The sequence below is a fragment of the Salvelinus namaycush genome, chromosome 23 (genome assembly GCF_016432855.1).
Source record: "Salvelinus namaycush isolate Seneca chromosome 23, SaNama_1.0, whole genome shotgun sequence".
Classification (NCBI taxonomy): Eukaryota; Metazoa; Chordata; class Actinopteri; order Salmoniformes; family Salmonidae; genus Salvelinus; species Salvelinus namaycush.
The window spans coordinates 13,959,463-13,975,445 of record NC_052329.1 but is presented as its reverse complement, the minus strand read 5'-3'; the positions used below and the strand labels follow the sequence as shown (position 1 = coordinate 13,975,445).

General features: G+C 44.8%; 1 protein-coding gene across 1 annotated transcript in view; it reads right to left on the bottom strand.

Moving 5' to 3' along the window:
* Window positions 1-15,983, bottom strand: part of LOC120018973 (roundabout homolog 1-like) — a 415,988-nt gene that overhangs the window by 49,532 nt on the left and 350,473 nt on the right. Inside the window, exons 18-19 of the mRNA XM_038962182.1 lie at window positions 15,130-15,333; window positions 6,668-6,694 (exon numbers count right to left, since the gene is read on the bottom strand). Coding sequence (XP_038818110.1) covers window positions 6,668-6,694; window positions 15,130-15,333 — 231 coding nt within the window. The remainder of the gene's footprint in view (window positions 1-6,667; window positions 6,695-15,129; window positions 15,334-15,983) is intronic.

The window sequence follows — 15,983 nt, the reverse complement described above, 5'->3', positions numbered from 1 at the left end:
ACCACTGCACAAATTTCTTGTTAACAAACTATAGTTTTGGCAAGTCGGCTATAGTTTTGGCATGCACTTTGTGCATGACACAAGTAATTTTTCCAACAATTGTTTACAGACAGATTATTTCACTTATACTGTAACTCACTGTATCACAATTCCAGTGGGTCAGAGGTTTACATACACTAAGTTGACTGTGCCTTTAAACAGCTTGGAATATTCCAGAAAATGAGGTCATGGCTTTAGAAGCTTCTGATAGGCTAATTGACATCATTTGAGTCAATTGGAGGTGTAACTGGGGATGTATTTCAAGGCCTACCTTCAAAATCATTGCCTCTTTGCTTAACATCATGGGAAAATCAAAAGAAATCAGCCAATACCTCAGAAAACAAATTGTAGACTTCCACAAGTCTGGTTCATCCTTGGGAGCAATTTCCAAATGCATGAAGGTACCATGTTCATCTGTACAAACAATACTATGCAAGTATAAACACCATGAGACCACACAGCCGTCATACCGCTCAGGAAGGAGACACGTTCTGTCTCCTAGAGATGAACGTACTTTGGTGCGAAAAGTGCAAATCAATCCCAGAACAACAGCAAAGGACCTTGTGAAGATGCTGGAGGAAACAGGTACAAAAGTATCTATATCCACAGTAAAACGAGTCCTATATCGACATAACCTGAAAGGCCACTCAGCAAGGAAGAAGCCACTGCTCCAAAACCTCAAAAAAAAAGCCAGACTATGGTTTGCAACTGCACATGGGGACAAAGATTGTGCTTTTTGGAGAAATGTCCTCTGGTCTGATGAAACAAAAATAGAACTGTTTGGCCATGACGATCATCATTATGTTTGGAGGAAAAAGGGAGAGGCTTGCAAGCTGAAGAACACCATCCCAACTGTGAAGCACGGGGTGGCAGCATCATGTTGTGGGGGTGCTTTGCTGCAGGAGGGACTGGTGCACTTCACAAAATAGATGGCATTATGGAGCGGGATCGATTTGGAGGTGGAGGGTCCGTCATGGTCTGGGGCGGTGTGTCACAGCATTATCGGACTGAGCTTATTGTCATTGCAGGCAATCTCAATGCTATGCGTTACAGGGAAGACATCCTCCTCCCTCATGTGGTACCCTTCCTGCAGGCTCATCCTGACATGACCCTCCAGCATGACAATGCAACCAGCCATACTGCTCGTTCTGTGCGTGACTTCCTGCAAGACAGGAATGTCAGTGTTCTGCCATGGCCAGCGAAGTGCCTGGATCTCAATCCCATTGAGCACATCTGGGAGCTGTTGGATCGGAAGGTGAGGGCTAGGGCCATTCCCCCTAGAAATGTTCGGGAACTTGCAGGTGCCTTGGTGGAAGAGGGTGGTAACATCTCACAGCAAGAACTGTCAAATCTGGTGCAGTCCATGAGGAGGAGATGCACTGCAGTACTTAATGCAGCTGGTGGCCACACCAGATACTGACTGTTACTTTTTTGACCCCCCCCCCCCTTTGTTCAGGGACACAATATTCCATGTCTGTTAGTCACATGTCTGTGGAACTTGTTCAGTTTGTTGAATGTTTGTCTCAGTTGTTGAATGTTATGTTCATACAAATATTTACACATGTAAAGTTTGCTGAAAATAAACACAGTTGACAGTGAGAGGACGTTTCTTTTTTTGCTGAGATTCGTTTTTAACATTAGAGTGTTCTGTAGCTTTAGCGAGTCTTTTTTGTAGCAGTTCATCTCGTGTTTTCCCCCATGCCAAATTAAGAGCTTCATCCACACATTGTGGGGAATAACCTCTTCTTAGAAACATATTGCGCATCTCTGCTGCTTTATTTTTTAGATAGTCCTGAAAATGATTTGTTGCAAGTTGGGGGGGGGGGGGGGGGGGTTCACACCTAACTCAAGTTGGGGAAGGGAGGTTCACACCTAGCTCGGCTATTAGACAATTTTTTAGTAAAGGCTGAATAATCTATTGTTCAGCTAACAAACCATTCTGCTACGCTTGTGAAGAACTAATAATAATACTTTTTCCCCTTTCCACATGTTAAAGATTCCAATTGATAAAGTGTTTTTAGCCACAATCGGCCCCAACCCCAATTAATACATTTGGGCACAGTCGACAGCGTGCTGGACTTCGGGCTAGAATGTTGAGGCTTCAAAACCTGCTTGTTATAATGAATGAGTTTGATACACCTGGTATTGGATATGGCTGAAAAAAACTTGCTAAATAGCGATTTTCGTCAATTAACTTCTCTAGGATAGGGGGCAGCATTTTCACTTTTGGATAAATAGCGTGCCCAATTTCAACTTCCTTCTACTCATCCCCAGAATATAAGATATGCATATTATTAGTAGATTTGGATAGAAAACACTCTGAAGTTTCTAAAACTGTTTGAATCATGTCTGTGAGTATCACAGAACTTATGTAGCAGGCAAAACCCCGAGGACTAACCATTCAGATTTTTTTTTTTGAGGTCACTGTCTGTTCAATGTGTTTTCATTGGGATACTAGATTTCTAATCAACCTGTTTGCAGTTCCTACCGCCTCCACTGGATGTCACCAGTCTTTGGAAATAGGTTGAGGTTATTCCTTTGTGCAATGAAGAAGAATGGCAATCTGGAATCAGTGTAATGTTATGTGTACTGTTTGAGAGTTGCGCAAGACTAGAAAAGTATCGTTAGTTTGTTGTCATCCTGTATTGAAAACAGATAGACACGTCTTCAATTTGATCGATTATTAACGTTTACAAATACCTTAAGTTGTATTACAAAAGTAGTTTGAAATTTTTTGGCAAAGTTTAGAGGTAATTTTTGAGATATTTTGTAGTGACGTTGTGCAAATTGGAAGCTGTTTTTTTCTGGATCAAACGCGCCAAATAAATGGACATTTTGGACATATATGGACGGAATTAATCGAACAAAAGGACCATTTGTGATGTTTATGGGACATATTGGAGTGCCAACAAAAGAAATTCGTCAAAGGTAAGGCATGATTTATATTTTATTTCTGCGTTTTGTGTTGCGCCTGCAGGGTTGAAATATGCTACACTCTCTTTGTTTACTGTTGTGCTATCATCAGATAATAGCATCTTATGCTTTCGCCGAAAAGCCTTTTTGAAATCTGACATGTTGGCTGGATTCACAACGAGTGTAGCTTTAATTTGGTATCTTATATGTGTGATTTAATGAAAGTTTGATTTTATATCATTTTTTTGAATTTGGCGCTCTACATTTTCCCTGGCTATTGGCATATCCCAGAGAGGTTAACTAAACAACAAAAATATATGCACAATCGTTTGTCTCTACGTTAACTGACATATTCCTCTCAATTGTAATTTTTTTGCTTGACTTGTTATGACGTTATAACTACATACATTTGCTTCCCCGTAATGTTTTGTCAGCCATCTTTGCTGAAGTCACCGGGGACATGTGGCCTGCGTCAAATTCGTCATTGGAACCACTCGATATGATTGGTCATATAAAAACTTTGGGACCCAAATGCATAATGGGTGCTCTAACTCCCCCTTGTGGTGGTCTGGAGCAATGAAGCCGTGACACTGGGTACCTCTAAGTCCGCGGTGTAAGCTCGCAACTTTTAAAGGAGGAACCACTGTATATGTTTTTTACTGTTTGTTCTTCATCTCCGTTTTGGATAGATAACTCTTTTTGTTGCTGTTTGTTTTCCAATTTTCCCAGAAGTGGTTAGATTCTACGGATTCTTCAATTACATTGAGCTGATTTCTGATGTGCTCTTCCTTCTTTTTCCGTAGTGTATTTCTGTATTGTTTTAGGGATTCACCTTAGTGAAGGCTTAGGCTCAGGTTTTCTGGGTCTCTATGTTTTTATTTGGATAGGTTTCTCAATGTCTTTCTAAGGTTTTTGTATTTCATCAAACCATTTTCCATTGTTAATTTTCTTAGGTTGTCTGCTTGACATGTATAGATTTGATAAGGAAGCTGATAGGTCAAATATATTGTTTAGGTCTTCTACTGCCAAGTTTACACCTTCACTATTACAGTGAAACCTTTCGTCCAGGAAATTGTCTAGAAGGGATTGCATTTGTTCTGGCCTAATTGTTTTTCGGTAGATTTCCATACTATTTTCCTTCCATCTATAGCATTTCTTAATATTATTCAGTTCCTTTGGTTTTGATGCCTCATGATTGAACATAGCTCTGTTCAAGTAGAGTGTGATTTTGCAGTGATCTGATGTGATCAGAAGTGTCAGTGGACTGACTGTGAACACTCCAAGAGACTCTGGGTTGAGGTCAGTGATAAAGTAGTCTACAGTAATATTGCCAAGAGAAGAACTATAGGTGTACCTACCATAGGAGTCCCCTCGAAGCCTACCATTGACTATGTACATACCCAGCATTCCGATAGAGCTGCAGGACTTGTGACCCGTTTTTGTTGGTTATGTTGTCGTAGTTGTGTCTAGGGGGGCATATGGGGGAGGGAATGCTGTCACCTCCAGGTAGGTGTTTTTCCCCCTGTGTGCTGAGGGTGTCGGGTTCTAGAAAGAGACCATTCAGGAATTCCACGACGCAAAATGTAATGCCTCTCAAATCAACATCTAGCGGAAGATTAACACTGACAAGATCCTGCCTTTACATTCAGTGCCAAGGCAGCTTCTAGGATTATAAACGTAAAGAAGAAGCTACTCTAACCTCAGCATTAAGAAACTGGCCCAAAAATAACCAGCTGACTAAATAGGTTTCACCTGAAAGCGGTCCAGCGGTTCAAAAATCAAGATTGCAGCATTAAAAGTAAAGCCCCGTGGCTGACGAGGAGGAGAAAAACAACTCTCCCAGTTTAGATAAAGCCTCTGCTCTGCACAGATGGGATTAGTCACCACAACCACAAGATTCACATAACTCCCCCTCTCGCTCTCTTCTTCTCTCTTTTCTTCTCTCCCTCTCTCTCTGATTTACAAGGATTAGCACAGGTGTATATATATATACTGTATATATATATATGAGAGAGAGAGGTCCAGTTGCCAGGACCACGAACACAAATTCCATCTAGACACCATTACCCTAGGGCACACAATAAACTATACATATCTGTGGCACTGATGTTTAGGGTGAGTTAACTTACACAAAGCTGTGATCGAGCTGAGAGACAAGGTAAGAAGGGCCTTTTATGTCATCAAAAGGAACATAAAATTCCAAATACCAATTAGGATCTGGCTAAAAATACTTGAATCATTTATAGAACCCATTGCCCCTCATGGTTGTGAGGTCTGGGGTCCGCTCACCAACCAAGAATTAACAAAATGGGACAAACACCAAATTGAGACTCTGCATACAGAATATCCTCTGTGTACAACGTTAAAACACCAAATAATGCAAGCAGGGCAGAATTAGGCCGATAACAGCTAATTATCAAAATCCAGAAAAGAGCCGTTAAATTCTACAACCACCTAAAAGGAAGCGATTCCATAACAAAGCCATCACCCACCGAGAGATGAATCTGGAGAAGAGCCCCCTAAGCAGGCTGGTCCTGGGGCTCTGTTCACAAACACAAACAGACCCCACAGAGCCTCAGGACAGCAACACAATTAGACAAAACCAAATCATTAGAAAACAAAAGATAATTACTTGACACATTGGAAAGAATTTACAAAAGAACTGAGCAAACTAGAATGCTTGACCACTGTGACTGACCCAAACCCAAGCCTTGCTATTGAGAAAGGCCGCCGTAGGCAGACCTGGCTCTCAAGAGGAGACAGGCCATGTGCACACTGCCCACAAAACGATGTGGAAACTGAGCTGCACTTCTTAACCTCCTGCCAAATGTATGACCATATTAAAGACACATATTTCCCTCAGATTACACAGACCCACAAAGAATTCGAAAACAAATCCAATTTTGATAGACTCCCATATCTACTGGGTGAAATACCACAGTGTGCATCACAGCAGCAAGTTTTGTGACCTGTTGCCACAAGAAAAGGTCAACCAGTGAAGAACAAACACCATAGTAAATACAACCCATATTTATGTTGATTTATTTTCCCTTTTGTACTTTAACAATTTGCACATAATATGACATTTGAAATGTTGAAATGTCTTTATTATTTTGTGAGTGTGATGAACTTTTGTGAGTGTGATGTTTACTGTTACTTTTTATTGTTTATTTAACTTTTGTTCATTATCTACTTCACTTGCTTTGACAATGTTAACATATGTTTCCCATGCCAATAAAGCCCTTAAATTGAATTGAACTGAGAGAGATGGGCCTCCACATCATCACACCGTGTCCACAGCTCTGTCTGATTGGTCCATGTGACTGACCATGTGTCATCATCCTAAATCCTATCAGAGGCAGAGAGGAGGGCAGCAGCAGCCCTTTGATCAAGTCCCCGCTAGTTTTAACAGCTTCTTAGTAGCACGGATGGCACGGCACGGCTCGTTCCTCTTTAAGCGTTTACCTCTGAACGCATTACCTACACCACTTTGTAGAACCATAAACCTCACTGCTCTCTTTCTGGGGGCTGTGTACTTTTAACCAAAGAGTGTGTCTTCTGACTGACTGACTAGAATGACTGCTAGGCCTGTTCAGGCCAGCTGTGTGTAACTCAGTGAGTGCAGTCTTGCATTGAAAGGTGGATAAATTGACCGTTATGAGATTTTATAGAGAACATGCAATGGAATTGAGTCAAGCATTATCAAAGTTCTTACCTGTAGGAGTGAAGGTAAAGGATGGCACTGTAGGTCCAAGCAGAGGCACGCGAAGGGGAAAGAGGAGAAAAACACCATTAACATAACATAAAATAGCAACACATTTATTTCTCTTGAATCCAATGAGCTACACACAACAGGGTTCTCTTCACTCCACGCTGTTAAAGTGAAGTGCTTTGTGACACCAAGACTAGTGGCAACTATGCTGCCACCAACTTGAAGGAGACGAAACCTTAACTTTACTAGAGTGCTGAAACACATCATCCTGAGGATGTTTTGAAACATGACACTATGTTATAACACCACTTAATCATTTATTTATGCATCTGATCACTTGCCTGTTTAACCCATTTTGAGAGGCATTGTTGAGCACAGTGCTCAATTCACCAGCATTAACTGGCGGTTTTACAGCCAACATTGCAGGATACTGTGTTTCCCTCTACTATTAAAAGTTGTGGGAATGGGTTGTAAAATTATCATACAATCTAAACATGTTGAATTACCCACAATCCTCTAAAAACAGAGCCACTGTGGCAAGATAGGAGATTGCAAGGAGATAAAAAACAGACTTCAAATTAGTTCAATCACTTGATTTTCTCTATAGTTGGTTATCCTCTTATAAAATATACCTACATTTTAAGAAACAGATTAAGTTGTATTGATCCTTTTGGAGATAAAATCATTGAAATGAATTTAATACATTTGTATTAAGTACATCTTGGTGGTTTTTTGAGTCTATTTCAATTCACCCCAGATATTTTTACAGTGTGTCTGTGTGGTTTAGTGTGTAACATTCTAATGAAATGTGCCATCTTACTGCCCCAGAAGTCCAACTTTCACTCCTCTGTTTCCTCTGTTTCTAATCTGTCTAAATAAATCAATGAAAAAATGAAGGAGGAATTCACTGAATATATTCTCCCTTATCATCAACCAATATTTAGTCTATAAACCATTGCATTTCTCCCACCCCCCACCCCTCACCCCACCACACAGAAAGTGCCTTCAGAAAGTATTCACACCACTTGACATTTTCCAATTGTTGTTTTCTTACAACCTGAATTCATAATTGATTAAATTGAGAATTGTTTTAAGACATTTTGACAAATTAATTTAAAATGAAAAGCTGAAAATCAATAAGAGTCAATAAGTATTCAACCCCTTTGGTATGACAGACCTACATCTCAGAAGTAAAACATGTTGAATGACTACCTTATCTATCTACTCCACACATCAAATTATCTATCAGGTCCCTCAGTCCAACAGCGAATTTCAAACACGGATTCAACCACAAAGACCAGGGAGGTTTTTCAATGTCTCACAAAGAACGTCACATATTGGTCGATGGGTAAAAAAAAAAAAACAGACATTGAATCTCCCTTTGAGCATTGTAAAGTTATTAATTACACTTTGGATGGTGTATCAATACACCAGTCACTACAAAAATACAGGTGTCTTTCCTAACTCAGTTGCCGGAGAGGAAGGATATCGCTCAGGGATTTCACCATGAGGCCAGTGGTGACTTTAAAAGTTTAATGACAGTGATAGAAAACTGAGGATGGATCAACAACATTCTAGTTACTCCACAATACTAACCTAATTGACAGAGTGAAAAGAAGGAAGCCTGTACAGAATACAAATATTCAGAACATGCATCCTGTTTGCAACAAGGCACTAAAGTGAACCCACAAACAATGTGGCAAAGAAATTCACTTTTTGTCCTCAATAGAAAGTGTTATGTTTGCGGCAAATCCAAAACAACAAATTGATGAGTACGACTCTCCACATTATTTTCAAGCATAGGGTATGTTAAGGACTAAGGAGTTTTTCAGGATAAAACAAATTAACTGAATGGAGCTAAGCACAGGCAAAATCCTAGAAGAAAACCTGGTTCAGTCTGCTTTCCACCAGACACTGGGAGATGAATTCACCTTTCAGCAGGACAATAACCTAAAACACAAGACCAAATCTACACTGGAGTTGCTTACCAAGAAGACAGTGAATGTTCCTGAGTGGTCCAGTTACTGTTAAGACTTAAATCTACTTGAAAATCTATGGCAAGACCAGGAAATGGTTGTCAAGCAAAGATCAACAACCAATTTGACAGAGCATGAAGAATTTTGAAAGTAATAATGGGCCAATATTGCACAATCCAGGTGTGGAAAGCTCATATAAACTTTCCCAGAAATACAGCTTTAATCACGGCCAAAGTATTGACACAGGGCTATGAATATTTATGTAAATGAGATATTTCTGTATTTCATTTTCAATTAATTAGCAAAAATGTAAAATAACGTGTTTTTACTTTGTCATTATGGGGTATTTTGTGTAGATGGGTGAGAAATGTTTTATCCATTTTGAATTCAGGCTGTTGTCAAGGGGTATGAATACTTTCTGAAGGCACTGGAGCTATCACTGAGGTACAGCTGTCCTCACTTCTTCATCTCCTTTTATTTATGTAAACACAACCTTTCAAATGTCCCTTTAATGCCACAATTATTTCCTCTTGTTTGGATTCCTGCTCTGCTTTCCTTGAAGCTCAGAGCAGCTGAATAGACTGGTCTATTTGGAAGGTTTAATCTGTCTGCTGTTCGGCTTTGAAGAGGAGAGAGATTGACACTTGACATGCGAGGTGCTCGGTGAGAAATATTAACGTGATTGAAATAACTCAATCAAATTACCACAATGAGATGAGACTGTCAGAGACAGCTTATTCACTGGCTGGATGAGACATCATATCACACAGACGCACGCACGCACGGACACACAGACACTCCTTGTCTCCTACAGCTCCAGTTCAACCCACTTCACGCTGAGTCCAGCTTGTTGCTTCATGTGGTTGCAATTATACTCTTCTTCTCTCAAAACATTCTTGGTTACCAGTTCCAACAAAGACCATGGCCTCTTGTGGTTTTAAATAGCAGAAAGAGGGGGTTGAGAGAGAGAGAGAGAGAGAGAGAGAAAGAGAGAGAGAGAAAGAGAGAGAGAGAGAGAGAGAGAGAGAAAGAAAGAGAGAGAGAGAAAGAGAAAGAGAAAGAGAGAGAGAGAGAAAGAGAGAGAGAGAGAGAGAGAGAGAGAGAGAGAGAGAGAGAGAGAGAGAAAGAGAGAGAAAGAGAGACAGAGAGACAGAGAGAGAGAGAGAGAGAGAGAGAGAGAGAGAGAGAGAGAGAGAGAGAAAGAGAGAGCGAGCGAGAGAGAGAGAGAGAGAGAGAGAGATTTGCCTACTGTGCTCAGAGAGTTAGAGTTAACGTGAGGTAACACTGACGCACTGCTCAACTCCTCTGGAAGAAAAGGAGGGGGTCCTTAATGGTCTATGGAGCCAACCTCAGCTTCCACACTAACCTCTCTCTCTCCAGCCTCCGGGCAGAGGAGATAACTGTACTCACAAAGTCTTCAGAGGTCCTACTTATTGGCCACAAGTTCCGCCCTTTGATTTCAGCACCCCGAAAAAAGCACCCCCCAAAAAATATATCTTTATATTCTAATGTTACCCAAGACCTTCATAAACACAACAAAATGATTATTTTTGCGAAAGTATATACTAAATATATGTACTAAGCTGTTGGAATGTTGCAGTCAGAATGACTTCTGATTGGCTCAAATTGGGGTCCCTCGAGGCTTTTCTAGTGTTAAAAGCCTTTTATGTCGGTATAGCATGTGGGCATGGCTTCATTTTGAACATACCACACAACCCTTTTCCATGAAGAAGACCAACCCTGTGATTTTAGCATCTGTCTAACCATAGCAACACAGATTAGAACTTAAAGCACACTAGCACACGATGCAGTCAACCTCCAAGATGTACATTGTCAATTCTATAGTCTATAGAGATACCAAAGTTCATTATGTTCACTTTAAACCAGCATTAATGTTCAACCATGATAGAGCTCTGAGGTACCATGGGTAGAAACTAAGGCTTTTCCAAAGCAATGATAGGTTTTCTAGGTTCATCCAGGTTTCTCTCTCTTTTCCATGACTCACAATAGGCAGTATGACAGAGGTGGATTCAGACCTAAGCCAGTATATTGTTTGTGTCTCCAGGTTGAATGGTGTACCTCTCCTGACCCTGGCACTCAGCAGCGTACCTGAGCCCAGCAGAGGGAGGTAGGGGTATGGAGAGGGCATGGGGAAGGCAGGCAAGCAGCAGCTGCAATGCCTGCAGCCACATATTAAACCAGGCAGCACAGGAAAGAGCTACACAGAAAGCCTAATAGCACTCCTTCATACTCCGTAAACTGTTGTGGGCAGAGGTTGGGCATGTACTGAACCCTGTCACATTGGATCCAGTCAGGTAACCCTGCAGGTTAGGTAGGCCGTGTCCACTACTAGAGAGCCCATAGAATCTGATACTGACAGAGAGTGAAAAACACAATGGTATGGTAAGGAATCTTATGCAACAGTATGACACAATGTTTCAAACTCTCATTTGCATCATAGGCTTTCACTCAAAACTATTCCAAAAGTATACTTCAAGCTTGAGAAATGTTAGTTTCTCCTTGATTCATGCTCATCATAGCAAGTTGTTCTGTCTTTCCAGACACATTCAGATGGGAACTGCTAACAGAAACTGGTGGGACCGGAAGACGCACTTCAAAAGAAGAACTACACACACAAAAATACCCTGGCAGGATCAGAGAGAGGGAAATATAAAACAGAATAGAAAGACATCACTGCAGGAGACAGCTCCATTTTTCAGCTGCAGATGTTCAAGGGCTTTTAACTTTCTCAAAGTACTAGGGACCATTTTCAGATGGCAGACCTCACCTCAAGTCAAATGATACAGCATGATGCAAGACTTTCATGTAAGTGGAGGCATTGCTGAGGAGTTGGAGGGATTGCTGGGGGGGATAGAGGGATTGTTGAGGGGATGGAGGGATTGCTGACAGGATGGAGGGATTGCTGGGGGGATGGAGGGATTGCTGACGGGATGGAGGGATTGTTGAGGGGATGGAGGGATTGTTGAGGGGATGGAGGGATTGCTGGGGGGATGGAGGGATTGTTGAGGGGATGGAGGGATTGCTGGGGGGATGGAGGGATTGTTGAGGGGATGGAGGGATTGTTGAGGGGATGGAGGGATTGTTGAGGGAATGGAGGGATTGTTGAGGGGATGGAGGGATTGTTGAGGGAATGGAGGGATTGCTGAGGGGATGGGGGGATTGCTGACAGGATGGAGGGATTGCTGGGGGGATGGAGGGATTGTTGAGGGGATGGAGGGATTGTTGAGGGGATGGAGGGATTGCTGGGGGGATGGAGGGATTGTTGAGGGGATGGAGGGATTGTTGAGGGGATGGAGGGATTGTTGAGGGGATGGAGGGATTGTTGAGAGAATGGAGGGATTGCTGAGGGAATGGAGGGATTGCTGAGGGGATGGGGGGATTGCTGACAGGATGGAGGGATTGCTGGGGGGATGGAGGGATTGTTGAGGGGATGGAGGGATTGTTGAGGGGATGGAGGGATTGCTGGGGGGGATGGAGGGATTGTTGAGGGGATGGAGGGATTGTTGAGGGGATGGAGGGATTGTTGAGGGGATGGAGGCATTGCTGAGGAGATGGAGGGATTGCTGGGGGGGATAGAGGGATTGCTGGGGGAATGGAGGGATTGTTGAGGGGATGGAGGGATTGTTGAGGGGATGGAGGGATTGCTGACAGGATGGAGGGATTGCTGGGGGGATGGAGGGATTGTTGAGGGGATGGAGGGATTGTTGAGGGGATGGAGGGATTGCTGGGGGGATGGAGGGATTGTTGAGGGGATGGAGGGATTGTTGAGGGGATGGAGGGATTGCTGAGGGGATGGAGGGATTGTTGAGGGAATGGAGGGATTGTTGAGGGGATGGAGGGATTGCTGACAGGATGGAGGGATTGCTGGGGGGATGGAGAGATTGTTGAGGGGATGGAGGGATTGCTGACAGGATGGAGGGATTGCTGGGGGGATGGAGGGATTGTTGAGGGGATGGATGGATTGTTGAGGGGATGGAGGGATTGCTGAGGGGATGGAGGGATTGTTGAGGGAATGGAGGGATTGCTGACAGGAGGGATTGCTGGGGGGATGGAGGGATTGTTGAGGGGATGGAGGGATTGCTGAGGGGATGGAGGGATTGCTGAGGGGATGGAGGGATTGTTGAGGGAATGGAGGGATTTTTGAGGGGATGGAGGGATTGCTGAGGGGATGGAGGGATTGCTGACAGGATGGAGGGATTGCTGACGGGATGGAGGGATTGTTGAGGGGATGGAGGGATTGCTGACAGGATGGAGGGATTGTTGAGGGGATGGAGGGATTGTTGAGGGAATGGAGGGATTGCTGACAGGATGGAGGGATTGCTGAGGGGATGGAGGGATTGTTGAGGGGATGGAGGGATTGTTGAGGGGATGGAGGGATTGTTGAGGGGATGGAGGGATTGCTGGGGGGATGGAGGGATTGTTGAGAGGATGGAGGGATTGCTGAGGGGATGGAGGGATTGTTGAGGGGATGGAGGGATTGTTGAGGGGATGGAGGGATTGTTGAGGGGATGGAGTGATTGCTGGGGGGATGGAGGGATTGCTGACAGGATGGAGGGATTGTTGAGTGGATGGAGGGATTGCTGAGGGGATGGAGGGATTGCTGAGGGGATGGAGGGATTGTTGAGGGAATGGAGGGATTGCTGGGGGGATGGAGGGATTGTTGAGGGAATGGAGGGATTGCTGGGGGGATGGAGGGATTGCTGGGGGGATGGAGGGATTGTTAAGGGGATGGAGGGATTGTTGAGGGGATGGAGGGATTGCTGGGGGGATGGAGGGATTGTTGAGGGGATGGAGGGATTGTTGAGGGGATGGAGGGATTGTTGAGGGAATGGAGGGATTGCTGGGGGGATGGAGGGATTGCTGGGGGGATGGAGGGATTGCTGGGGGGATGGAGGGATTGCTGGGGGGATGGAGGGATTGTTGAGAGAATGGAGGGATTGCTGGGGGGATGGAGGGATTGCTGAGGGGATGGAGGGATTGCTGGGGGGGTGGAGGGATTGCTGGGGGGATGGAGGGATTGCTGAGGGGATGGAGGGATTGCTGAGGGGATGGAGGGATTGCTGAGGGGATGGAGGGATTGCTGGGGGGATGGAGGGATTGTTAAGGGGATGGAGGGATTGTTGAGGGAATGGAGGGATTGCTGGGGGGATGGAGGGATTGCTGGGGGGATTGAGGGATTGTTGAGGGGATGGAGGGATTGTTGAGGGAATGGAGGGATTGTTGAGGGAATGGAGGGACTGCTGGGGGGATGGATGGATTGCTGGGGGGATTGAGGGATTGTTGAGGGGATGGAGGGATTGTTGAGGGAATGCAGGGATTGCTGGGGGGATGGAGGGATTGCTGGGGGGATGGAGGGATTGTTGAGGGGATGGAGGGATTGCTGGGGGGATGGAGGGATTGCTGAGGGGATGGAGGGATTGCTGGGGGGATGGAGGGATTGCTGGGGGGATGGAGGGATTGCTGGGGGGATGTGATACAGTAACTGGAGTTTTTAAGGATAAATTAATTATCCTTAAAAATAATTCAAAACTAAGAGCGGCTTAATTGAGAGCTGATATGAGAGTAGGCGTAGGAATCACACAATGATCCTTAACCACTGATACAAGCTCAGCTATTTTTCATCCTATTAACTGTTACATTAAGGGTTGAGAATAGAGTTACCTGATCCTAGATCAGTGCTTAAGGACACTTTGAGCTAGTGATTACAGGGTGCTGCCATTAGGTGAGGCATGTTGTACTGACCCTTGCGGATGCCTGCGTAGTTAGTGCTGAGGCCACTCCTCTTCTTACGCTGTCGGTAGAGCCAGATACTGAACACCATGAGGATGAGGGGATGGAGGGATTGTTGAGGGAATGGAGGGATTGCTGGGGGGATGGAGGGATTGCTGGGGGGATGGAGGGATTGTTGAGGGGATGGAGGGATTGTTGAGGGAATGGAGGGATTGTTGAGGGAATGGAGGGACTGCTGGGGGGATGGATGGATTGCTGGGGGGATTGAGGGATTGTTGAGGGGATGGAGGGATTGTTGAGGGAATGCAGGGATTGCTGGGGGGATGGAGGGATTGCTGGGGGGATGGAGGGATTGTTGAGGGGATGGAGGGATTGCTGGGGGGATGGAGGGATTGCTGAGGGGATGGAGGGATTGCTGGGGGGATGGAGGGATTGCTGGGGGGATGGAGGGATTGCTGGGGGGGATGTGATACAGTAACTGGAGTTTTTAAGGATAAATTAATTATCCTTAAAAATAATTCAAAACTAAGAGCGGCTTAATTGAGAGCTGATATGAGAGTAGGCGTAGGAATCACACAATGATCCTTAACCACTGATACAAGCTCAGCTATTTTTCATCCTATTAACTGTTACATTAAGGGTTGAGAATAGAGTTACCTGATCCTAGATCAGTGCTTAAGGACACTTTGAGCTAGTGATTACAGGGTGCTGCCATTAGGTGAGGCATGTTGTACTGACCCTTGCGGATGCCTGCGTAGTTAGTGCTGAGGCCACTCCTCTTCTTACGCTGTCGGTAGAGCCAGATACTGAACACCATGAGGATGATCCAACAGGCCGCTCCTATCCCCGCTATGAAGGCCGGCTGCTTCACCACCTCACTGATCTGCTGGGACAGGGTGTTCTCAGGCTCCAACACACCCTCCGTCACATGCCCTGATGAGTCTAGAGGGGGGAGAGAAGATAGGAGGAGAGGGGATAGGGGGAGAGATGATAGGGGGAGAGAGGATAGGATTGGAGATGGGCGGAGAATGAGGAGGTGAGAGGAGAGGGGTACAGTGTGAGGAGATGAGAGGAGAGGGGTACAGTGTGAGGAGATGAGAGGAGAGGGGTACAGTGTGAGGAGATGAGAGGAGAGGGGTACAGTGTGAGGAGATGAGAGGAGAGGGGTACAGTGTGAGGAGATGAGAGGAGAGGGGTACAGTGTGAGGAGATGAGAGGAGAGGGGTACAGTGTGAGGAGATGAGAGGAGAGGGGTACAGTGTGAGGAGATGAGAGGAGAGGAGAGGGGTACAGTGTGAGGAGATGAGAGGAGAGGAGAGGGGTACAGTGTGAGGAGATGAGAGGAGAGGGGTACAGTGTGAGGAGATGAGAGGAGAGGGGTACAGTGTGAGGAGATGAGAGGAGAGGGGTACAGTGTGAGGAGATGAGAGGAGAGGGGTACAGTGTGAGGAGATGAGAGGAGAGGGGTACAGTGGGAGGAGATGAGAGGAGAGGGGTACAGTGTGAGGAGATGAGAGGAGAGGGGTACAGGGTGAGGATATGAGAGGAGAGGGGTACAGTGTGAGGAGATGAGAGGGGTACAGGGTGAGGAT